Source organism: Thamnophis sirtalis, unplaced genomic scaffold, assembly GCF_051295495.1.
Source record: "Thamnophis sirtalis isolate CommonGarterSnake01/CBP01778 unplaced genomic scaffold, rThaSir2_p1.2 scaffold_12, whole genome shotgun sequence".
NCBI lineage: Eukaryota > Metazoa > Chordata > Lepidosauria > Squamata > Natricidae > Thamnophis > Thamnophis sirtalis.
In genome coordinates, this window is record NW_028261392.1 from 47,192,345 (window position 1) to 47,217,881 (window position 25,537).

Consider the following 25,537-nt stretch of genomic DNA (forward strand, 5'->3'; position numbering starts at 1 on the left):
CCATAGGTATGGTACATATTGCCCTGGTCTTGTCAGGAACTTCACATTTTTACTTCCTCTTCCATGACTCTATGAAAAGTGTAATCCACTACATCTCTTATGCTGACTAATGTTCTACCTCATATCACCAACAATAAATAATTCATACACTCACTTAGAATCTTTCCTTGTCGGTAGTATACACATTCCAGCAATGTGAGTTTCCCAGTAAGTTCATGAAAAGGCTATCTATGGCTGTATTACAGGTCCTCTATATTCATAACTTATATTTGTGATATATTCATAACATATAACATAAAATATGTAACACTGACCTCTCAGAGTCCAAGCCTCCGCATTGATTCTCAGCAATTCCACTCTCACACCACCTGCATGCTTCCCCTCTCAAATATCCTTTGTTCCCTCCCTCCTCATTTCCATGACAACTGGCAGTTGTCCTGTTAGTAATTAGTGTAGCACCTGGGGTACCAGGATTGAATTAATTCTCTCACACATTCTGTTAGTTTGAGGATGGTGAGAGGAGCTTAAGCCCTGGATTGTTTTTAACAGCTTCAAAAACTCCCACCAAAACTGTGATGTGAAGTGCACCCCCCCCATCAGAGATGATGTATTCAGGAGCACCATGCAATGGTGTTGCACAAAAAGTTTGGCTAACATTTTTGCAGAGAAAATCTTGGAGCAAGGGACAAAATGTACCTGTTTCAAGAAAAGGTCTATAATGACCCAAATAACAGTGTTTTCCCAACTCTCAGGTAGTTCCACTAGAAAGCCTATAGATATCTCTTTCTATGGTGCTTGTGAACTTGCCATACTTTTCAAGAGTCCTGTCGGTTTCCCTGATGGTCTCTTTGCTACTTCACAGATTGGACAGCTGGCCACAGAGCTTTTAATGTCCTTTTCAAAGAAGGGCCATGAGAATTTCTGCTTCATCAAGTGCAGGGTTTTTAATGAAACCAAAGTGTCCTGCAGACTTAGTTATGAGCACCCTGTAAAATTGTGTTTCTCAAGCTCAAGGGCACACTTAATTCTAACCAAGGCCAGTCCATCACACATGGTGCATTCCTTCTTATGAGCAATGAGCCACTTATCAATTTTTAGCACTTCTTTCAGCTTCTTGCACAGATCATTTGACATCTCAGACGCCTTTCTCCCCTGAGATCTAGTGGTCACTGGAGTGGCTAGCTGCTTAGAGGGAATGACTAGTCAAACCACTTTGGCTTTAATACTATTGTATTGAGGCAATATGGATACAGCATCCACCATAAAATTCTTTCCACCTGGAATATAGTATAGGGTGAAATTGAACCTGTTAAAGTATTAAGCCCAGTGGACTTGCTTATGGGATAGTTTAAATGGGTTTTTCAGAGCCTCTAGATTTTTATGATCAGTCCACATTTCAAACAGTGTTTTTGCTCATTCCAGAAAATGCCATCGAGTAAGCAAAACCCACCTTATTGTATATGCCTCCTTCTCCCATACTGCACACACCTGCTCAGGTTCAGTAAGTTTTTTAGAGGTATACATGCAAGGTTGCAGCAGGCTCTTCTCTTGTAATATTACAGCTCCCACAGCTACATCACTAGCATCTGCCTGAATTATGAAAGGATCATTTGAGTCAGGGTGCTTTAGCACAGATTCCATCACAAACAGCTGTTGAAGTTGTCTATGGAGATTCTCAGTCATCCAGGTCATGGTTGTCCCAAAGGTGCTTTTTTTTCATCTCATCTATCTCCAATTTACAACAAAGTCCTTTCAATAGTTCCAAGAAGGCTCCACACCAATTTGCACCACTCAGATGATCCTGATGACACAGATAAACCTCCAGGTGAACTTAATGACCTGCTAAAAGAGTGTAAAGGACCTGGTGTCTGCAAAAAATATAAAGCCTTCCATTTCCCACCATTCAGTCAGAACTGAAGAAGTTTTTTGGATGAGAAATGAAATGTCTTCAAAGAAAAACCAGAAAGTCTAGTTGCCTCTTGAAAAAAAAGCACCTTTGGGACAGCTGTTGAAGTTTTTCAAGTCAGTGGCTGACTTGGCTTCAGTTTACCCTTGCATTTAGTTTTTAAAAGGTTGGTGATTGGTAATGTGATTTTGGCAAATGAGAGGATAAATTGCCAGTAGAAATTGGCAAAGGCTAAAAAACTTTGCAATTGCTTCCTAGTTCAAAGCCTAAGAAACTTTGTAATTGCTTTCTAATGTAGGGAGGGGCCATATCTACTGGATGCATCACTACTCCTTCATGAGTGAGTAACCCAGGTAATCAATTATATTGGTGAAATTGTCATTTAGAGAGCTTTCCATACAATTCGGCTGCTCGAAGTCTTTTTAGGACTGCTCACACCAACTTCACATGATTCTCCATAGTCTCAGTATATATTAAAATATCATCCAAATACACCAGCACCCCTTTATATAAGTAGTGATGTAACACCTCATTGAACAGTTGCATGAAAACAGCAGAGGCTCTCTGCAAACCAAAGGGAAGCACTTGGAATTGAAAGCATCCCAGAGGGCAGCTAAACACAGTTCTCCACTCATCGCCCTCCTTGATTGAAACTCAGTAATAAGCCTCCTGCAAATCTATTTTTGTGATTATTTTGCCTTTGGCTCCATATGCAAGCGTGTCTTTCATCAGAGGCAATGAGTAAACATTTTTATGCACACAGAATTTAGTCCTCTATAGTCAATGCCAAAGGCAAAATCATCAAACGAAGGGTTCCATCTTCTTTCTCACAGAACAACACTGTGGCTGCCACTCGTGGTCTAGGTGGTTGAATAAATCCAAGTTTAAAGTTTTTGTCTATGAATGTGTGAAGCTCCTCTAGCTCTCATGGAGGCATTGAGTAGAGTTTAGGTTTTTGGAGTTTAATCTCAAGAAAGATTTCAATTCCACAATCAGTGGGGTGATGAGGAGGAGTGCGTAAGAGTCTTTCTCATTAAACAGATCTTGTAGATCCCAGTACTCCTTGGGGATTCTGAGGTCACTTTTTGGGTGCTCCTACATGACTGCCCTTAACTCCCTCAGTTCTTTTGTTTTCTTTCCTCTGGGCATTGGGATCACTTCCCCTTTTTTGGCTGCTTTTGGCTGCCAATTTTTAAGAACCCTTTCCTCCAGTTCATATAAGAGTTCCATTTCTGGAATCAAGACAGTCCAAGCAAGAGGGATCTTGGCATCTCACATGCCACTATGAAACTCAGAGTCTCTTTCTGCTTTCCCATTCTCATTTCCACTTACTTTTACTAAGAACGAACTGAACGCAGCAAACATCAGGCAAGGTTTGAAGGAAACATGCACAAACAAGACAAATTAAAAATTACCCCAGAGCCCACCCCCCAGTAGTCAGGCAAACAGAGTTCAACATCCAGAATGATGTTTTGGGAACGTCTCTGGTCCAAGTGCTCCATGCCACCCTTGTGCATGCTGTTCCCAGGATAGTTGGCCTTTTAATTTTTTTTTAAATTTTTAGACAGACATAGACAACCAAGACATAAAACATAAACCATCTTCCATTACATATAGTGTGTTGATTGGTTACAAGGTTTTTGTGTATCCTTTCCATAGAGATCACTTGCAATTTACATGAAATCAAATATTATCAAATCGAATATGTTTATTATCATTATACCTCATTTGTATGACTATCACTATTTATTCCTTCATTTTCAATGAGATATATTAAATATTGAGATCATTTATATTATAACAATTCATTACATAATCTTCAATCTATCCAATAATAATATATCTTTACATTATATTCAATATCATTCTATTATTCTTGTATTATAACATTCTCTAGTATCTTCCATTTCCATGTTTTTTTATCTAACCATTGATAAAATAAATCCCATGTCTTATAGAATTGCTCATCTTCTTGTTTTCTAATTTCAAATGTCAATTTACTCATTTCTGCACATGCCATTATTTTGTTAATAACTTCCTCCTGCGTTGGTATTTTCACATTTTTCCAATTTATAGCAAATACAAATCTAGTTGCTGTTAACACATTTACAATCAAATATTTCAATTCTCTATTGTATGTTTCTGGTATAATTCCCAATAAAAAGATTTCTGGTTTAAAGTCTATATGTTTTTGTATCATTTTTTCCAACCAGGTGTGGATTTTAGTCCAATATCTTTTAGCTTCTATGCAAGTCCATCACATATGGTAATATGAACCTGGTATCTGATGACATTTCCAATACTTTTCCAATTTATTCTTGAACATTCTTGCTATTCTCGTTGGGGATAGATGCCACCTGTAAAACATCTTAGACAAAATTTCTTTATATGCTGTTGACATTGTCATTTTATAATTTTGAGACCACAATTTTTGCCAAGTTTTTCCCCCAAGCAATCATAGATTCTTTAACTTGTTCTTCTTCTAGCTTAACTTCTAATAAATATCCATATAGTTTTTAAATTACCTTTTCATCAGTACCTATCAAAATTTTATCTAACTCAGTCATTTTATCATGGAAACCTTCCATTTTAAGATCTTTATCATATCTGGAATGTATTTGCGCAAGATGGTTGGCCTTGAAAATGTTAAACAAGCCATGCTCTCTGAGTCCAAGTCTCCCCATCAATTCTCAGCAATTCTCATACCACCCTCATGCTTCCTCTCCCAAATGCCCATTGCTCCCTCCCTCCCCATTGGGAGAGGGACAGAAACTAGTATTCTTGCATCTCAGTGATTATCTGCTTATTTGCTTATGGTTGATTATTATGTGTAGTGCTGTTGTAATATTATAGTTAAAATTTGCATTGCAAATCAGGAACTTTCATTCTAATGTCATTTCATTAATGTCATTTATGAGCCAAGGTGGCGCAGTGGTTAAATGCAGCACTGCAGGCTACTGCTAGATCAGCAGGTCAGCGGTTCAAATCTCACCGGCTCAGGGTTGACTCAGCCTTCCATCCTTCCGAGGTGGGTAAAATGAGGACCCAGATTGTTGGGGGCAATATGCTGACTCTCTGTAAACCGCTTAGAGAGGCCTGAAAGGCCTATGAAGCGGTATATAAGTCTACTGCTATTGCTATTGCTATTTCTGTTTTGGATATCTTAATTTCTCTTACTACTTACTTAATTTTTCTACACCTGATTTCATCTCTTTTTCCCTTGTGCATTTATTTAGTAAAAAGATAATACTAGTGTATGGTTTTTCTATGACTTTTAGCATTATATGTTTGTAGTGCTAACAGTATAATGCATATTTGTACATAGTATATATAGCATACATACTGACTATGAATAATATCTGGCAGTACCTTAATATGAGAAAGCATGTTGTCTAATATCTGCTTAGTTGCTATTGCTATCAGCTAAGTTGCTTAGTTCTTGGCTACAGCTAGACCACTACCACCTTTCTATCTCCTTTATATTTGCTGTCTTTAAAAAGGATAAGAATGAAACAACTATTCCAACAGAGGATCCCCCCATCCCTAAAATACACTGTCACCAGTTTTACACTTTGCTTGTTATAGAAGACAGTCTTGTTTTAAGGTTGTTTGTTTAACACAATTGGATGGCATAAATCATTGTTCTATGAAAACTTTTAGATTATTAAATCCCCACTTTTACCCAAGAATAATATCAGAAGCTAGTTTAGCTCCCTCATGCTAGGTGGCTTTCTTCTAAGAAGCCATTCTCCTCTTTCTATTCTGATTTAAGACTGACAAAGGGAAATATGTGGGAAAACAATGCATTCAAATAATTTAGTCTCAGTTGTTTTTTGTACAATTTATCAGAGATGAGAACAGTGGTGGGTTTCAAATTTTTTTAGAACCTCTTCTGTAGTTGTGGCCTGCTTTGTGGGAGTGGCTTGCTGGCCATGTGACCAGGTGGGAGTGGCTTGCCGGCCATGTGACTGGGTGGGCATGGCCAACTTGTAAAATGTGGTGAAACTCACTTAACAACGCTCTTGCTTAACAACCAAAATGTTGGCTCAGAAACTCTGCCATTTGAAGCACACAAGTCTTAAAGCTGTCAAGTTACAAGACCCTTGCACCCATAACCCTTTAGAAACCCCCCCCCAGGGGTGTTCAAACTTGACAGCTTTAAGACTTGTGGACTTCAACTCCCAGAATTCCTCTTCCAGTCATGTTGGTTCAGGAACTCTGGCATTGAAGTGTGCAAGTCTTAAAGCTGTCAAGTTACAAGACTCTTGCACCCCTAACCCTTCAGAAAAAACCCCAGAGATGTTCAAACCTGACAGTTTTAAGACCTGTGGACTTCAACTCCCAGAATTCCTCCTCTCATTCTTCATCTTGATAATGTGTGGATGGGCGGGGGGAGGGAGATGGAACCTGTTCTAAATGGCACTGTAGATTTGTGGAACCTCTTCTACAGAAGAGGTTAGAACTGGCAAGAACCCACCCCTGGATGATAATTCCAGATGACAGTACTTTCTCTGCAGAGAATCTTATGGTTGTCTCAGATCACAATGACTATTTGTGCTTCAAGATCATTTTTGCTGCATTTGTCATTAAACCATAAATTGGATTAATAATGTTCACTGCAATGGAAAAAGGAAGGTTAGAAAAATTGATCAGGATTTGTATCATTTGTTGTTGTGTCTCACGTTTTGCTTAATTTCAGCAGCTACTGCTTCAGATTGCATAGATGCTGGTGGAGAAGAACTTTTCTATGATATATATATATATATATATATATATATTGCAACATTTTTATTGCATTTCACAGGTCCTCCAGTAAACGTTACTTGCAATATTTTTATCAACAGTTTTGGATCAGTCACAGAAACCACAATGGTAAGTGCGGCAATGCCACTGGCACTGAAACAACTATCCTTGATATATGTGATAAACACAAACTGTCATTTTTTTTCTATTTATTATTCAATTTGCAGGTCCTCCTGTAAATGTTACCTGCAACATATTTATCAACAGCTTTGGTTCAATAGCTGAAACTACAATGGTGAGTGGGGTTGCCTATTGAAGCCATCTTGTGAAGGAGAGGCATGTGTCATGGATCTGAGGTTTCTGAAATCTGGAAGCCTCAGATGTGAGGCTGAGCAGAACGTTTAGTGTCTTTCAGAAAAATCTAAAAAGTCATTTTTAAGAAAAAAAAACACCTTGTGAAGTGGTTTTTGTTTTACCTAGCATTCAAATTAAATATATTAACAAATGGTGAGCATAGAAAAATACAGGTGGTCCTTGACTTACGACCATAATTGAGCCCCAGGTGTATGTTGCTACATTTAAGTGAGTTTTGCCCATTTGATCATAAGTCACTTTTTTCAGTGCCGTTGTAACTTTGAACAATCACTATAAATGAACTGTTGTAAGTTGAGGACTACCTGTATCAGTCCTACAAGGCAGAATAAAATTACAATAAACAATATTTCATGATGATCAAAATCAGCTAACTGAAGCAGTTATCTTTCTTATATTTCCTACTGGCAATATAACATAAAACATAAGGCAAGCCTTATGTTTTTAACTCTGCATGAAAAATTGCCCAAATCATAGCTTTTGCTTACATCAACAATGGCCAACTCTTTTGGTAACTGTATCACAAATCAATTCATAGTATAAAAGAACACTATTAGTAATCTATTCCATCTACTAATTTTCTTCTTAATTGAGTGGAATAGCAGAAGGAGAAACAACTAAGTGTGCTGGGTAAACTTGAAGCATTTGGTCTCTCTCGCTTTTATTCACATATAATTGGTGCCAAGTACAACAAAACCTATTCAGGTTATGCCATCTGCTTCTGGAATATTACAGACATCAACTTTATTTTCAAGAGGAAAATGCCATGAAAGCAATTCAAAATTTTAAACTCCAGAGCAAGGAAACAACAGCAATGGTGGAGATAAGGCTAAGAGGTTGCTTCCAGCCCATATTCAGTGGCTGACTAGCAAGATGATATGGAAACTGGCAGAATTTTCTTTCCCCTTCTTTCTCACACATATTAGAGCCACATAGGAGATATTGCAGAAATAATAATAAGAGAATCCCACTTCAAATCCATCTGTAGTTCACTTCACCATGCATTTTTATTAATTTTTTGCTCTGCTTGAGAAAGGAAACATAAAATTAGGACATGAAATGGAAGCCCAAAACTAGCAACATAAAACCAGCTCCTCTAATAGTGTGCAGCCACATACCCTAGTAAATCTGTACTTGGGAGACAGGATTATGAAATAATTTCCACTTTGGGAACAGAGCTTCTGTGTCTTCCCCAGAATGGAGACACATCTGAAATATTTTCAGTCATCCTTCAGTTCACATTTGTTAAAAAGAAATATAAGCATTGTTCCATTAGTATTGATAAGCTCATCCCCTTGTTAGCTTTCTTCATTTTAAAGGATCATACTATTTAAATTCTTCAATCAACTATGCCTTGGATTTCACAAATTGGCCACATTTCTATTTATCATTAAGCACGAGTCTGTGAGCCAGTTCAGTTAAATATAATACAGATTATGTTTGTCAATTAGTATGTGAGATTAGCTTTTAGAGGTTGTTTGAAACAACAGTATTGGGTCCCTCCCCCTACTTTCAGGATTTCTTCTACTCTGGGACAACAGCAGAAAACTTCTTTACATTTTATATCTCCCCTGATGACATCAGCAGCCTGCACCTGCAATGCAGCAATACTTAGCAAGCATGTATTTGCAGTGTTGGGTTCTGCCCTGTTTTCATACATTATCATATAACCCTAAGCAGAAAACCAATTGGTCCTTTTTGCCTGAGTTCTCCAATCTTTCTCCCCCAAAAAGTTATATTGATACCCTTAACTAGATTTCTAAGTAAGTAAGGAGGAAAGTCTGTGAGGAAAGTCCTAGTCCTGATTATAGATGAGCATGAGTGATAATGAAATTTTAAAAACTGAAGTAGGGTAAATTCTACTTGTCACTAGCTTTGCAAGATGGCATTCAATGATGATATTTGCACGAACTAATGCTGATTGCATTAATCAGACTCATCCATTGCATTTTATTGTTTCTATAATGTGCATCTATTGTGGTTTTATTACTGCTTTTCAGCTAACAAAAAAAAAAGCTAAATATTGGAATAATTTCGAACCAAGACTTTCTACTGCCTCATTTGCTAAAACATACCTGCTGACAGTGTCAAAGGAGATCGTTTTAGTTCAGTGCTGTTCAGATGTTTGTGACTGAGTTTCTTAAAGCTGACATCTCACCAATAAATATATTTGAAACTGAATGAAGGAGTGCTGTTGAAGGCAGACATCAGCTACTACTCATCCGCTTTGCTTTATAAAATCAATCTAATGATAAGCAGTATTGTGATATAATAACATTCTGAGTTTCCTGGGACTTCCAGAAGTAATTCTGCTGAGTATCCTATTTGCCTAGGTGCTTGAATATGACTGGGTGAAGTAAAATTGGAAAATGAATGCAAATTGAAAATTACACATAGTGTGTTGATATAAACCCAATTCTTAATCGGGAACTATTGTTTCTGGCAAGAAAAAAAAATCCTCCTCCTGAAACTTTTGTTTTGATTCTTATTTTTATTTTAGATGGGTTTAACAAATATAAATGTATGTGGGTTTAAAAGCTTAAATTGCATATTGTTTGCAATTTTAGACTTAAACAATATTTCTGTTTCTAAGCTTGTATTGAATTTTTAAAAATTGGGTTTGATATGTATTCATATACATTCACATTTTAAATCAATGCACTAGGCTTTTGTGTGGTTTTTTTTCATTTTATTCCTTGCCTTTTTGTCCTCACTCCAAATGCTGGGCAAGATGACAAGTATTTCCAATTTTTTGTGTCACTATTTTTATGTTGTGTTTTTCTCAGGCAGAAAGCCAACATTTGTTAGACCATCAGCTATTAAAATAACATGCTGCTACATTTTAACACATTGCCAGGACTGAGCATTCCCAAAGATACCAAAATCATAAATCTATATTTCATACAGCTTTAAGAAGTTATATCTGTACCAGTTTTAATCATTTTAGATACATATGTATGAATGTTGTCAAGGAATTCAGGAGTTCAGCTTACTTTTTTTCTTTTATTGGTATATTAATTTGCCAGGCAGATATTCCAAAATAATTAAATAATGTTGCCATTTAAATTAATATTTTGTAAACTTCCTTGCTTTGGACACATATACATTTAAAGAGTGTATACATAGAAATATGCACATTAAGATTTCCTGTAAGAAAATGTACTACTTTGATATATAATATCTTACTATCTAGATAAATAGAGCATATTCTTAGTCTTAGATATTAAAGTTTTATAGCAAGAAGGTACCTTACATAATAAAATATAAGCCACTTTAATTGTACTCTTTTAATTCTTTCCCACACTCATAATCCATTCTGTGAGAAAGAAGAGATAGGATCCACTTACCCATCTTCTTGTCCTGCTATATGTCTGAAACCATGCCCTGTGTTGAAAAAAAACACAACATAGTTTGGAGTTAGCTATATTGATGAAAATTCCCTGTTTACTCCAGAACAGTAATGGTATATGAAAAACTCTGTAAGAAGTGTTGATTCCCTTACAACCTAGATCCAGGTTTGATGTATGACAGAACTTGATGAGGGTTGAACATCCACAATGGGGAGATAGATTTGTTTGTGAAAGCTTCCTATTTGCATTTGAATGCTGTTTGCATACAATTGTAATTGCATGGAGGGCAATATAAACACTTGATTCACACTATATATTTTTTAGTTCCAGTGACTGAAGGCTGGCCAACCTGATCATAAAGAGCCTAATAAAAGTAGGAACATGGAAAGATTATCCCCCCCCCCCGCCAAATAATGGGTTATACATAAGAAGGACTCGTTGTTATAAGGATAATGCCAAAATCCACTTTTGGTTAATTTGGCACATTTGCTGTTCTATGAAAAAGGTACTCCATAGCAAAAACTACAAAGGAAATCCCTTTTCAGCTCAACTTTATCAGGTTGTGTCAATGCACTGAGTTCATCCCCCAGTCTGTTACTTAGGACAGAAGGAAAAAGCTTAATTTGCAAGAATGGCATTTGATATCCACAAACATTTTTGTTGATGATTCTAAAATTATAAAATTTTGAATGCTTTAACATTGCAATCACTTATCTGAGAGTAAGCTGCCAGTAAATTATATATGAGAATCATTTGTTGGACTATATACTTTTAATTCTGATGATTTTCCAATTTTCTTGGGAAATGATTCTATTTTAAAGATACTTCTACAACCATTTTTTTTCCTGTTTGACTGGGCAAAAATTACATTTGATCCTCCAGGTTAAAATCTGTGTTGTGTCTGTTGCTAAACATAAATATCAGACAATAGTGAGAATAATTAATTCCAAATTTTATGGACTGATAATAAGTAACTTTAAAAACAAACTCTATGCTGTCCAGATGTGTATTTACACAAGAACATATGGTATGCATTTGCACAACTTGTGTATGAAACATCTAGTTATTGTTCATCTTTCTCTGATGGAAAGCATCCTTTTATTGCCACATGAAAGAAATAAAACTTCAGAGCTTCCTGAATCTGTTTGACCCATAAATATAATTATTTAACTATCCTTGGATTATACCCACTTTATGATGACATATTATCTCTGATGTATTTAGGAAGATTCAGACAATCTTATCCTCAAAAAGTTATCACCCAAAGCTTTTCCAGATGCTTTGGCAGATTCCACTTGTACATAAGATTATTCTTAGGAACTGCTAAAATAACAAAACAATTTTCACTTCACTCACATCTCATTTTAGGATTTGGCATTGCCCAAGATTAAAACATTTATGGGGGAAAATTGCAATCTGTCTGATTCAATGTCTGTTTCAATATGAGATGGGATAAAAAGAGAAATGCCTCCCTATACATGGGATGATGGTCAAATTCTTGTTATGTTGTTGAAATAATTATAATTCAAATAATTATATTTCATTACAAGAACTTTAGCCCTATCTGCTACAGCTACACTTAGCATATGACTGATTGTAATAGTGGCTAGTATATAGATATGTATATGCATTCAAAATGCAGACATGTGAATCCATTCAAATGCAAGATTACTGTCAATGGAGCAGGTGTTTGAATGACACTCTTTCACATTTTTGGCTCAGCTGGAAAGCTAAAGAACAGGTAATTATTGCATGCCCTTGTGCCATTCATTTATATCCCAAAAGCTATTAGGGCAGGGGATCCCAACCTTTTTGGCACCAGGGACTAATTTCATGGAAGACAATTTTTCCACAGATGTGGGAGGGGAGGAGGACAATGCATCCTAGATTCTTCACATGCACAATTTACAGTAGCATCCACGCTCCTATGAGAATCTAATGTCTAATGATCTGAGTGGAAGTGGGGAAATGATGCTAGAACTGGGGGGAGCCTGCAAATACAGGTGAAGCTTCACTCACTCGCCCACTGTTCATCTCCAGCTCAGTTCCTAACAAGCCACAGACCAGTTCTGGTCCATGGCCCGGGGGATGGGGACCCCTGTATTAGGGTGAACATATCTGGAAAACAAAACAAATTAAGCAATATCTTAACTGTAGTTTGAATTTTAAAAAATGAAATTAGATAACTCTTAAAGAAGATAAAGACTGGTGGGTCTTCATGACATTGCGGCCCATCTTTGATTAGCAAAATACCGCCTAACTTCATAGTAGCCTTGAAGTAGATATGATGTCAGGACTCACTCATACAATATTTCTCATTTTCAAAAAAACTGAAAGGTGAGGGGAAAAGTCAGTACCAACCTCCACCCACCTTCAAAGACATTCCATATCAAACAATTCTGCCTGTTACACAATGATGCCATAACCTTGTACCATTAGGGGGGGAAAAACTCTTAAAGTTACTCAGTGTATATTTTACATAATTTTTCAGCATAGCACAAAATGCCAATGTTATCAAATGTTAGTTCTTCCCAGGACAGACTGTGTTTATCTTCCAATAATTCAAAATGCATTCTCTGTACTGAGGTCAATAAATATTCCACACAGATTCCAAGCTAATGTTTATTTATAAATTACTCTGCAGGACATACTGTACGAATGCTTAGTTAGATACTTGCAAATTAATCAATGAGGAGGCAAGCAAAATTAGTCTTTAAAATTCTGGCAGGTTTTTATAATGTTTATACAGTTTTTATTCTCACTATTATGGAATACTAATTATATTTCAAAATGTTTCCACTATGCTGAATAGATAAATTTTATTAATTTTATCAATAAAACATATGGTAAATGAAAATTTGCACTCCATGATAAAGTCAGATTTTAATTTTGTTTTGGTTCTGAAAAGAATGAGGTAAAATTGCCAATAATAATAATAATAATAATAATAATAATAATAATAATAATAATAATAATAATAATGACAAAATCACCATCAGTCAAATGCAAATAGCCGCACTGCTTGGATCTGCACGCATATTACGAAAATACGTTATGACGTCCTAGGCCCCTGGGTGGGGCCCGACTAGTAACTAATGCCAAATCCGGCGAAACAACTGGCCGCTGTGATACAATTATATAACAATAACAATAACAATAACAATAACAATAACAATAACAATAACAATAACAATAACAATAACAATAACAATAACAATAACAATAACAATAACAATAATAATATTGACATTGAAAAATTTGCCATCAGTCAATTTTAAAAGGTGGCTTTACGGGGAACAGCTTGTATCCTGTAGTGGTACATATAACACCACCAAACATCCAGATCAATAGGTAGACAAAAATGCCAAACCTGGGTCTGAACATCTGGCTGAGTGTGCAATGATTAACAACAACAACAACAACAACAACAAGGAGAATGTAGGATTTTCAAAGTTGAGCGATTGTGGAGGAAGAAATCAATGGTTGTACCAATAGCAATAGAAGCCCTTGGAGCACTATCCAAAGGCTTGCCTAGATACATAGGAATGTTGAATTTATTAGGCCTAAATATTCTGACTTTGTAATTCGGAATTACCTATATACTCAGATGTTAGCTTAACAGCTCTTAGATGCTTGGTTAGGATCTGAACTGTTAAGTGTTTACCAGTCCCAGACTGTGAATCGAATTTAAGGTTAACAACAACAACAACAACAATAATAATGACAAGAACTCCCAGATTGTCCTTGACTAACATAAAACATATTGTATCAGATAATTCAATAGTTCATCTAGGTTTCAAAGTCTAAAAGCACAATCACCTGGACAAAGATTAAATAATTGGTATATCTGACATTTCTATAGGACTACAGAGTGAACATTTTTTTGAGGCAGCAGTGGAACGACTCCCGTCTTGCTTATAGTGAATACCCTGATGACTCCTTGGATTTGGATCCATCAATGCTGGACTCTATTTGGAAACCCGATTTATTTTTTGCCAACGAGAAAGGTGCAAACTTCCACGATGTTACCACAGACAACAAGCTTCTAAGGATTTCCAAAAATGGGAAAGTATTATATAGTATCAGGTAAACCACTGTTTGTACAGGTTGGGCATATTCTTGGTTTTTGAAAAATGTGTCTTAGATCATAGAATGGAATTAAATATTCAAAGTTTGAATCCAGTAGGGCAGAAAAAAATGTCTCCACTTTGCTTGACTTTCCTTTTCTCAGATGGGAAAAAGCATCATCATCCAAAAATATCAAGGATTGATAAAAGAAGTTTGCTGCTCCAAAACAGCGTTCCCATCTTCATGAGTTGGGAGTGCAGAAAAAGAAGAGCTTCCAGTTGTGTGAATTACATTCCAAAACAAAAAGAAAATTTAGTCTACTATATGTCTGAAAGCATGCCCCATGTGCTAGTATTGGGCTACTAATGTAATTTTTGCAATGGAGCCTTCCAGATAGAAAGTACACTATGAAGTTAAATTAATAATTTCTATACAGGTAGTTCTTAACTTACAACAGTTCATTTAGTGACTATTCAAAGTTACAACAGCACTCAAACAACTGACGTATGATTGTTTTTCACAGTTACGATCTTTGCACCAACCCAATGATCATGTGATCAAAATTCAGATGCTTGGCAACTGGTTCATATTTATGAAGGTTGCAGTGTTCCTGGGTCATGCCTTTGCAATCTTCTGACAAGCAAAGGCGGGGAAGTCAGATTCATTTAGCACTAGTAACTAGTGTTACTAACGTACCAGCTGCAATGGCAAGAAAGAATAGAATAACAGAGTTGGAAGGGATCTTGGAGGTCTTCTAGTCCAACCCCCTGCCTAAGCAAGAAACTCTACACCACTATAGACAAATGGTTATCCAACATCTTCTTAAAAAATCCCAGTGTTGGAACATTCACAACTTCTGGAGGCAAGTTGTTCCACTGATTAATTGTTCTAACTGTCAGGAAAATTCTCCTCAGTTCTAAGTTGCTTCTCTCCTTGATTAGTTTCCATCCATTGCTTCTTGTCCTACCCTCAGGTGCTTTGGAGAATAGCTTGACTCCCTCTTCTTTGTGGCAGAAAGGTTGTAAAATGTGGCAAAACCCACTTAACAATAACAAAAATTTTGGGCTCAATTGTGGTCGTAAATCCAATACAACCTGTATTCTATTTTTCTTTCTTTCTTGCTGCAATTTCTTTTATCACCTGAAAGCTACTTAATTATTTAGTGAAGAATTTGAAATTATAATCTGAAATCTCACAAATTCTTCTTAGATGCACCCATACAGAAAAAAAAAATCCAATTTCAGTGTATTTTCTACTTTATCTGTTACAGTTTCTGATTTTATTTATCCAACTTTCAAGAAAGGCAAGTTAGTTTTAACGCAAGTCCTAAGATCCTTTTTAGGTGCATGCCAGCCAGGGCCAAGCAAATGCTGGTTTCATGAACTATTGTTACATTTTTGTAGTTATTGCATTCCAATGGTCACTATAGGTTGGATACAGATGTAATACCATTACTGCTTTACTGAGGACAGAGACAATATTTTAAATGGGTTTGTTTTTTTTGGAGTTTGCAGAGGATTTGTTTTTTGCTCATAAACTTTTCTATGTGTAGGAAGCATATCAGGGTCTTTTCCTCATTCAAAAAAAAAATATCAGCCGAAATCACATCACCATTGTTTTATGGATTAGGCTGAGTTCTAGTGAAACAATCTCAGGGAATTTGGAAACCATACAAAGCAGTTTGAATTCTTTGCAGCCCACAGTAGTAGACCCCCAATTTCTTATGTACACATCCCAAAAACAAAATAAAAAGGAAATCTCTGAACTCAGGCTGTTTTAATTGATTGATAGAAAAGTTAATAGAAACTAGGGCTTTTCCATCATCAGTATAAAATAAAGCTGAAAGGCTCATAGAATACCATCCTGATATTCACACTCTTCTGCTTCAGAACAGACAGAAACAAATGATAAGGACAAATAAAAATAGAATTGGTCAGGGGGGCGGGGGCGGAGGATAAACACAAGTTAAGGCTACAATTGTGGCTATACACATTGGATAGAATTCAGTAGTATTTAATTGTGATCTCTGCTCAAATTATGGAAGGCAATCCTGCATGAGTTGGAGGGTGAGGCTTAGAAAATCCAAAAGGTTTAGTCTCTGGACTCCAAATTTTAGCTAAGTATTTTATTCTGAGGCTCATAAAAGATAAGAGGACTTCACCCCCTAAACCTATTATCTCAATCATTTTAGAACTGCTTCTAACAGACATAACTACTCAGCATTAACTTGACCTATTAATGCCAACTCAGCAGTCCAAAGACTATTCAGGATAATGGCTTCACTCTGTCAGAGGCATCTTTTGAGTTATCAGTTTCTATTCTTGGCTGGAGAATTCTGAGAGTTGAAATCACATCTTACAGTTGCTAAAGTTGAGAAATGCTGGTCTAGACTACAATCCAAGTATTAAGCTGTCTCACTTCTATTCTAGGGACATGATGGCTCAGTGGCTGAGACGCTGAGCTTGTCGATCAGAAAGGTTGGCAGTTCGGTGGTTCAAATACCTAGCGCCTTGTAACGGAGTGAGCTCCCATTACTTGCTCCAGCTTCTACCAACCTAGCAGTTCGAAAGCATGTAAAAATGCAAGTAGAAAAATAGGGACCACTTTTGGTGGGAAGGTAACAGCGTTCCATGTGCCTTCGGTGTTTAGTCATGCTGGCCACGTGACCACAGAGATGTCTTTGGACAGTGCTGGCTCTTTGGCTTTGAAATAGAGATGAACACCGTCCCCTAAAGTCAGGAACGACTAGCACATATGTGCGAAGGGACCCTTTACCATTACCTTTTACACTTCTGTTTAGCTTTTAAGACCAAAGTTAATTAATCATGGTTAGTTGATTTCTCTGCTGGGATTTAGGCTATACCTATGCCTATTAGAAATGCAATCTCGTGTTGTTATTTCTTATTTATATATTTATATGTGAATATCATTATTATATGGTTATATAACTATAATTTTCATTTTATTAAATTCAACATGCTTTATCTTACAATAAACTCAAGTTCAAAGATGCAATTAACTGATTTTCTGTATGAGAAAAGTTAATGAGGCACAAACATGTTTATTCAGTATGTTATTCTTTCAAGATATATCAACAGTATCAGAGTGAATGGCCACCTGAATTCTCAGAAGTAAATGTGCTGTTACTTAACAGTGCTATTTTCACCTGTATAATCTGAAGGAAAACAGAATGCTCTTATTTGCTTGAGTGATGCCAGATATATCTTACTAGGAGCAATGGTGCAGTAGTGTGTTATTTGAAGTGCAGTTGGATAATTTTTCTGACATTTGTACATGTCACAGAAATAATATTTCAAGCTGTCATTTCAGATTTGTAAAATGTATATGCTTCAACGAAAGTTAATATGATAAAGTATAAATAATAGTTGGTTTTGAATCCAAAGCTTATCATACCATATTCTATTGACCATAAGTGCCTCCTTCATAGGCAATCAGTATGAAGGAAATATATTAGACTTTATATCTAGCAAGTACTTTGAGAATTACTCAGTAAAAGCCAGTGGGTTGGAATTTGTCTTCCTAGTTCTTTTCAATGGATGAAAACCAGGGGTGAAATTCAGCAGGTTCTGAAATGTTCTGGAGTACCGGTAGCAGAAATTTTGAGTAGTTCGGAGAACTGGCAAATACCACCTCTGGCTAGCCCCAGAGCGGGGTGGGAATGGAGATTTTGCAATATAATTTTCCTGGAGTGGGGATGGAATGGAGATTTTGCAGTATCCTACCCTTGCCACACCCACCAAGCCACAACCACAGAACCGGTTGTAAAATGATGAAAACCATATAAAGTAGTCTTCTACAACTCTCAGAATTTCCAGATTCTGGTTGATGGCTCTTGAAAATGGCTAATGCAGAGGAAGATTTCAACAAGTCTGAAATTTGCAATAAATTCAAGATGATCAACAGAAAGTATATCACTGTGTCAGACATAGCAACCTTTTGGTCTCAGTCTTGAATATTATTTTGGCAAGGAAAGGGAGGCCATTTAAACAGGTAAAATGTTTTCTCTATGCCAGAGTTTGGTATGAAAAGATTTGGTAATCTAAAGAAGAAGGTACACATTTAAAACTAAATTTGTGCTGTACATCTCTGCTCTTCCCAACTTCTCTGAGTTCTCTCTTCATTGCCAGATCTCATCCCACCAAGAAGCAATATTTGAAAGACATCTTTGTCAAAGTTTTGGTCACGCTCTCAGACCTCTATATTTGTGAGGAGGAATTGTCACCTCCAGTTTAACTCATGGCGCTTCTTCCAGGTCTGAGGCATGAGCATTTTGTGTTTGTTACTGATGAAATAACAGTAGAATTAGGAATAGGGTGTTTTTTTGTTCTTGCTTTCCTGAAACTTGAAGAAGAACTAACTCCAGTTTAGAATTCCAACATATAGTCAGGTCATGATAACTAAGAAACAATACTAAATTAGAGGCAGACTTAGTCAGTCAACAACAATAAACTACTATAAGCACCCACAAAAGGTATAGGGATGGGACATTTAAGGAAAATGTTGTTTCTGTACTAAGTGTCGAAGCTTCAGGAGTTTTGAGCTCTATAGCAATAGCATTTTATCTTATATATTGCCCCATAGCACTTGATAGCACACTCTGGGCAATTTACAATGTAGAAGCATTATTTACATATTTTCCCCAACAATCTGGATTCTTGTTTTACCAACCTTTGGAAAGATGGAAGGATGAGTCAATCTGGAGCTGCATCAGGATCCAACTCCAGGCTGTAAGTAGAGTTTTGCCTGCAATGCTGCATTTTAATTACTGTGCCACCAAGGTTCTATATTCATATCTTTTGGGGAAAACGGAACTACACATTTGTACTTAGGCTTTGAACTAAAAAATACAAATTTTCTGTCATGTATTATTTACCTATTTATATCTACACAATTGGAAAAGCAGAACAGGATGTAATACAAATAACCATATTGGTCAATAAGAATTAAAGAATAATTTACATAAAACTATGTAATAAAATTACATAATTCAATATCTTAAAACATGAAAAGAAGAAAGATATCAGACAAATATTACATGCTGGAAAAAAAGCCAATATTGTGTGGGTTTCTTTAGTAACCCATACATATGTATATTGATTTGGATCATACATCATGCTATTCCATTTGTTTTGCTTTGCCTGAGCATGGTGCACTGATCCATCCATTGTGCTTTAGCATTATAGATGAATCAGGCTATCTTGATTAATTCAACAAAACAATCCTAACTAATATTATTGAATTAGGTTTATGGTTTGCAATCACTTTTCTCATTAAAAAGAGAAAAGTTCTTATCTTCTAACTGATTCCTTATTTGTTTCTCAATGAAGAAGCTGTTGTTTCTTCAGATTTAGAAGTTTAATGTTTTTCAGTTTCATAGAATTATGCCAATTATTTACTATTTGCCATGTAATCAAATAACCATGTCTTACTTTGTTTCAATGTTTTTTTTACAATTGAGAACAAAGGTTTGTCATTGGAATCTTTCTTTGATCCAACAGGTTTCCTCCATTTCCACTTAAGTAAATGATTTGAAATGATTATATACCCAACATGAGTCATGATGATTGGTCCAAGAATATTGGTAGCCTCAAGGGCTTCCTCAGTCAATACTGCTGAACATAGATAGCAAGTTTTCTATTTCATTCCAAGAAACATTTCAAAATGGCAATCTAAGTTCCCCATAAAATTAACATTGTTTTAAAAAAACCAAAAACCCCTCCAAAAAAACAAGGAAGAATCAGAGCTACCCATTTGTTTTATTGTCTTCCTTTTTTCCCGGGTTTCAGGTTTCCCCAATATATTATTACACCCAAGCACTGAAAATTTCCACCCCTGAATTGCTTAGAAGAAAGGTGAGGTTCTTAATACCTTCCGATGAAGAAACCAAATTTGAAGATCTCACATAAAAGTAGCAACAGATTATTTCCAAAGAAATGTGATACTGAAACTTTGAACTTCAGCTGACACTAAAATATTTACAATGGCCAATATTACATAAGACAATGTCCCTTTTAAACCCAATGGGAATAACTGCCCTTAAATAATTTGTATTTATTCTAGTGGATTTGACTAGTAAAGTCTTTGTCAGTTTGGTCAGGGCAAATAACCTGAACATGGAATCTTCAGAACTGCAAACATGAATATAGTTTGTAACAGTATGTGCATTTGTACTTCATTTTGTGTATGTATTTACAGTGCACAAACACTTCAGCCTGATTTTAAATTTATTGTATAATCCAACATAGCATTTTAGAGAATTTTGATTTTCCTGGTAACAGTGCCTTATCCTGGAAGAGATTAGCAGTGAGAGCACAAAGATCAATGTCAAAATTATTGCTTGTTCTCCAAAGCCAGGAAGATATCTCTCCTTCCCTTCCCACAGTTATATTGGTTGTGCCCAGATAACATTGATAGGTTGTGTTTTTGTTCATGTTTTCAAAAAGATAAAGCATGGATCTTGCATTCCCAAAGGAACTATTTTTGAAGGGGAAGAAAAATGATTCAATTATCCTCAGGCAAAATTGTATGAAATTCTTGGCTATTTGAAATGTCTTTCTAAAAATGTATGTTTTTCTGAGAAATAAGTTGCCTTTTTTTCAGAACTTCTACAGCACTGTAGTTTTCATTTTGTTAAATTAATCTTTATTGCAGTTTTCTCATGCTATAAAAGAGTAACACATTTTAGCAGCTGAAAGTAACAGCTTCCCTAAATCCAAACAGGCTCTGCTTTAAATCCATCCTGATCTTGTGGCATTGCTTCATCTAATAAAAATTACAATGCCATATTTAATTAAAAATGGGAGAAATGTTGGCAGTCTGTATATAGTTTTGTCTATGGGGAGCAGTCTTGGCTGGAAAGTTTTTTAAAAAAACTTGGCAGTTTCTTATGGAAATCAGGACTAATAGGATTTTTGAGAATGTTTACTGGATGTAGGCCAAAGAATGCATCTGTGTACATAAGAGTCTATCAGACAGTAGTTTCAGCTGCATAAACTGGTAGTGACTTATGGCTATCTGTGAACTGTGTTTTGGCAAAGTAGCACTAGCATAATTGCACAGTTCGAAAAATAAACGTTCCTACGAGTCTGGTTGTAAATGAGTGTCATTACACTTAGAAACAGAGGCCTGAAGGAAAGCAATAAGAGTTTTATTGCATTCTATTTGGAGAGACTTTATTTTCTTTTTCAAGAATACTATGTTGAGTCCTGGGTGCTATATTTCAGTAAAAACAATAATAAATTGAAATGGTTCACTATAGAGCTATACAACTGTTAATGGTCAGATATTATGAGAACAGATAGAAAAGACTGCTGTAGTCACCTGCAAGGGAAAGAAAATCATGCTTCAGATAGGTCAAGAACAGTGAACAAATATATGTTTCGATAAAAGTACAGGGCGGGGCATAACCTTTTCCTAGGGGGTCACAGCAAGATCGACAGCAGTTTACAACTTCCGCGACACCTCATTTTAAAGCCCATAAAAAACTGAATTGAATGAGCTATTAAATGTTAAATTTGCTTTAAGAATGGCTGGAAAATTCGATTCGGAAATGCAAATGCGACTCAGCAATTGTTAAAGGAAAACAATGTCGAATTTTGGGGCAATGACGTCTGGACGGGAAATTCGCCAGATCTCAATCCGGCAGAGAACATTGGGGCCATAATTAAGGATTAAGGATGAAGTGGAAGCTCTGATGATTCAGGAGCAAGGTCAAAATCGATATTCGGTTGAAACTTTGAGAATGAATTTGGAAACTGTGTTGAAAAATCTGGAAAATCGAACGGAACTGTTTGAAGATTTGTTGTGTTCTTATCCACCTCGTTTGAATGCTGTTCGAAGGGCTAATGGTGGTCATACTGACTATTAAATCATGTCAATAAACTCAGTTTTTGATGGGCTTTCGAATGGTGTATGAATTATTTGTGTTGTTATTACAAGTGTTGCTGTGACCCCCTAGGAAAAGGTTATGCCCCGCCCTGTAGTCTTAACTCCCCTGTTAAGCAAATTTTCTGAATTTTCATATTATTTTCAAATTATTTTAAAAATGCACCAATTTTCCTGTGATCTACTTTTTATAGTGCTGCAAAAACATTAACTGTAAAATGATGATTGCCTGTGTTTGGTTTAAGATTGCTGCAAAGCCTTTGGTGTTTATAAGGGGTTTCTGTTGAATACTTTTACCTAAAATGAAATTCTCAGTCATCTAATATTCATGAAAAGCTGTTCCTGGGAAAATATCACATGAAAATGAAAGTGGGGTGGGGAGCCAAAGGATAGAATTTTTACTTTTACTCTACTATTCTATAATACTATATAAGACCCTTGATTAAAGGCCCAAATGATCACATTATTGAATTAATAGTTTGGATTAGATACTTCTGCCAGAAACTATGTGCATTTCATATGCCTTCCTTCTATTCCTCTACTTCAGGGGTGTCAAGCTTGTGGCCGGCAGACCGGATGCGCCATGTGCTGGCCCCACCCCTCCCCAGTTTAGCAAAGGGGAAAAAACTACCGATATGTCATGTGACGCCGCCGTGATGCTGCTAGTTTGACACTCCTGCTCTATTTCCTCTACTGAGCCGTGGTATCACAATGGTTAGAATGCAGTACTACGGGCTACTTCTGCTGACTACGGGCTTCCTCTAGTTTGGCAATTTGAGTCTCATGGGCCCAAACTTGACTCAGCCTTCCATCCTTCCGAGGTCAATAAAATGAAGACCCAGATTATGGGCAATGTGCTGACTGTGTAAACTGCTTAGCGAGGGCAGTATATAAGTCTACTTGCTACTGCTATTTATTCACATAAACTTGTTAATTTATTTGTATTTGTTTGTGTGGATGGGTGGGAAGGAAAGAAGCCCTTATTTTTTCTATCCCAAATCTGCCTAGTTTTTTTTTTACTTTTCTATGTTTTTGTAGTTTTTACACAAGGGAACTTAATGGTACATGTACAAGTATAATATAAGTAGTCCTCGACTTTCAATCACAACTGAGCTGAATTTTTTTCTTGGTAAGACAGTTGTTAAGTGAATCTTGCTCTATTTTATGACCTTTTTGCCACAGTTGTTAAGTAAATCACTGTAGTAATGTTAGTAACACTGTTGTTAAGTGATAAGTGGATTCCTCCTTGATTTTCCTTGTCAGAAGATCAAAAAAATGATCACATGACCCTGGGACACTGCAATTGTCATAATTGTGAGTCAGTTGCCAAGTGTCTGATTTTGATCACATGACCATGGGAATGCTGCAATGGTTGTAAGTGTGAAAAACAGTCATGTGTCACTTTTTTCAGTGCCATTGTAACATTGAATGGTTTTATAACCATTTTACTACATTTTATAAGACAATAATAATCAACCTCTAATATGAATATAAGACTAAAGTACAAGTAATCTTCAACTTACAACTAGTCATTTAGCAACTGTTTAAAGTTACCACAGACTTTCCAAAATGTAATTACAACCCAGTCCTGAAGTTATGTCCCTGCAGCACATTGTCTTCATTCGCCCTTATGAGAGATACTGCAGTGTGCCCCCTATTTTCTCTCCCATCCTGCCTCACTGGCTCCCACATAGCCTGTTCACGCAATCCTTCCCACCTTAGTCAGCAATCACTCACTTACCTGTCAAAGAGCTCAGGAGGTCAGGATGGTGAAGGAGGACAGACAGCTCCATTGCTGAGCCACATGACACAATTTCTGAAGTGGCTATCTTTTTCTGAGCAGAAAATAATAGTGGCAAAGCTAAGGCTGGCTAGCTGTCCATGTTAATCCTAACCTTAAATTCGCTAGCATTAGGTGAGGAAAGGAAAACCAAGAGAAGTTAACACTGACAGCTAAACCTGGCATATGCAAGGCTAGAGAACTAAGGCTAGCATTAGCAAGGAAAAGAAAATATAGAGGTAATTTAGCTCCACCAGTATTAGCAGTAAGATGCTGCTACTTAACAGGAAATAAACAAAGCCTAATCAAGGAACTACCAAGGATAAACCAACACCCCAGCAACTATGTCAGGGTAAACTACTGTACACAAACAGAGCAAAACCCTCTCCCGCTGAAGATGTTACTACTTTGGTAATTAAACATCAGCAAACAAGCAAACAAGCAAACAAGCTCAGAGACCATAAAAGGACTCTAGAATAAGGAATATATATTTTCAGTCTGGGAAGCTAGCTATCGTTCTTGAGAGTGCTGGTTAGCATCACAACAGTTGTCTTTACAAAATTAGTAGTATAGGTAGTCCTCCATTTACAACAGTTAATTTAGTGATGTTCAAAGTTACAATGGCACTGGAAAAAGAGACTTATGACAATTTTTCGTATTTACAACCATTGCACCATCCCCATGGCCACATGATTTATATTTGGATGCTTGACAACTGACTCACATTTATAACAGTTGCAGAGTCCCAGGGTCATGTGATCACCTTTTGTGACCTTCTGACAAGCAAAGTCAATAGGGAAACCAACTGTGTTACTAATTTCACAACTGCAGTGATTCAGTTAACAAATGTGGCAAGAAAAGTTGTAAAATGGGGCAAAACTTACTTAACAAATTTCTCACTTAGCAACATAAATTTTGAGCTCAGTTGTGGTTGTAAGTCGAGGAATACCTGTGTAGAAACACCATAAATAAATCCAGAAGTATAGTCATATGAGTAACAAAATATATTTCAGTGTTTAGGTATTACTGATTATGCTAGTTTAATTATAAACTGTTCCATTGCACAGGGCATAATGACACTTTACTCTAGGGTAGCACATAGTAATAGGTTAAAAATCATGACTGAAAGATATATGCCATTTGAAAACCATATAGCTATAAATAGAAAAACCAAGTAAATCTAATTTTATGGAAGTGGTGGGTTTTTGTTAGTTATTTCTGATGATGAGCTACTACCAATGTGATAGAAAGATACATTTACATTGTATACGTTAGTTGTGCTGATTAGTAAAGAGGATAATGAAGAAGAAGAAGAATCAAGCACAGGAGAGTTTCTGGTACCATATCTTACAAATGTAACAAAGTCAAATAAACACAACTGCATAGTTGTGTTGGAAGAAATATCCATCTGGT

At 36.3% G+C, this 25,537-nt stretch overlaps 1 protein-coding gene across 2 annotated transcripts in view; it reads left to right on the forward strand.

The window, feature by feature from the left end:
* Positions 1 to 25,537, forward strand: part of GLRA2 (glycine receptor alpha 2) — a 154,880-nt gene that overhangs the window by 20,186 nt on the left and 109,157 nt on the right. The window contains exons 3-4 of one of the 2 annotated variants that reach the window (XM_014070879.2): positions 6,711 to 6,778; positions 14,234 to 14,457. In XM_014070879.2, coding sequence (XP_013926354.2) covers positions 6,711 to 6,778; positions 14,234 to 14,457 — 292 coding nt within the window. Of the gene's footprint in view, positions 1 to 6,710; positions 6,779 to 6,876; positions 6,945 to 14,233; positions 14,458 to 25,537 lie in introns of both variants that reach the window. The other variant, XM_087726230.1, reaches the window with a different exon arrangement.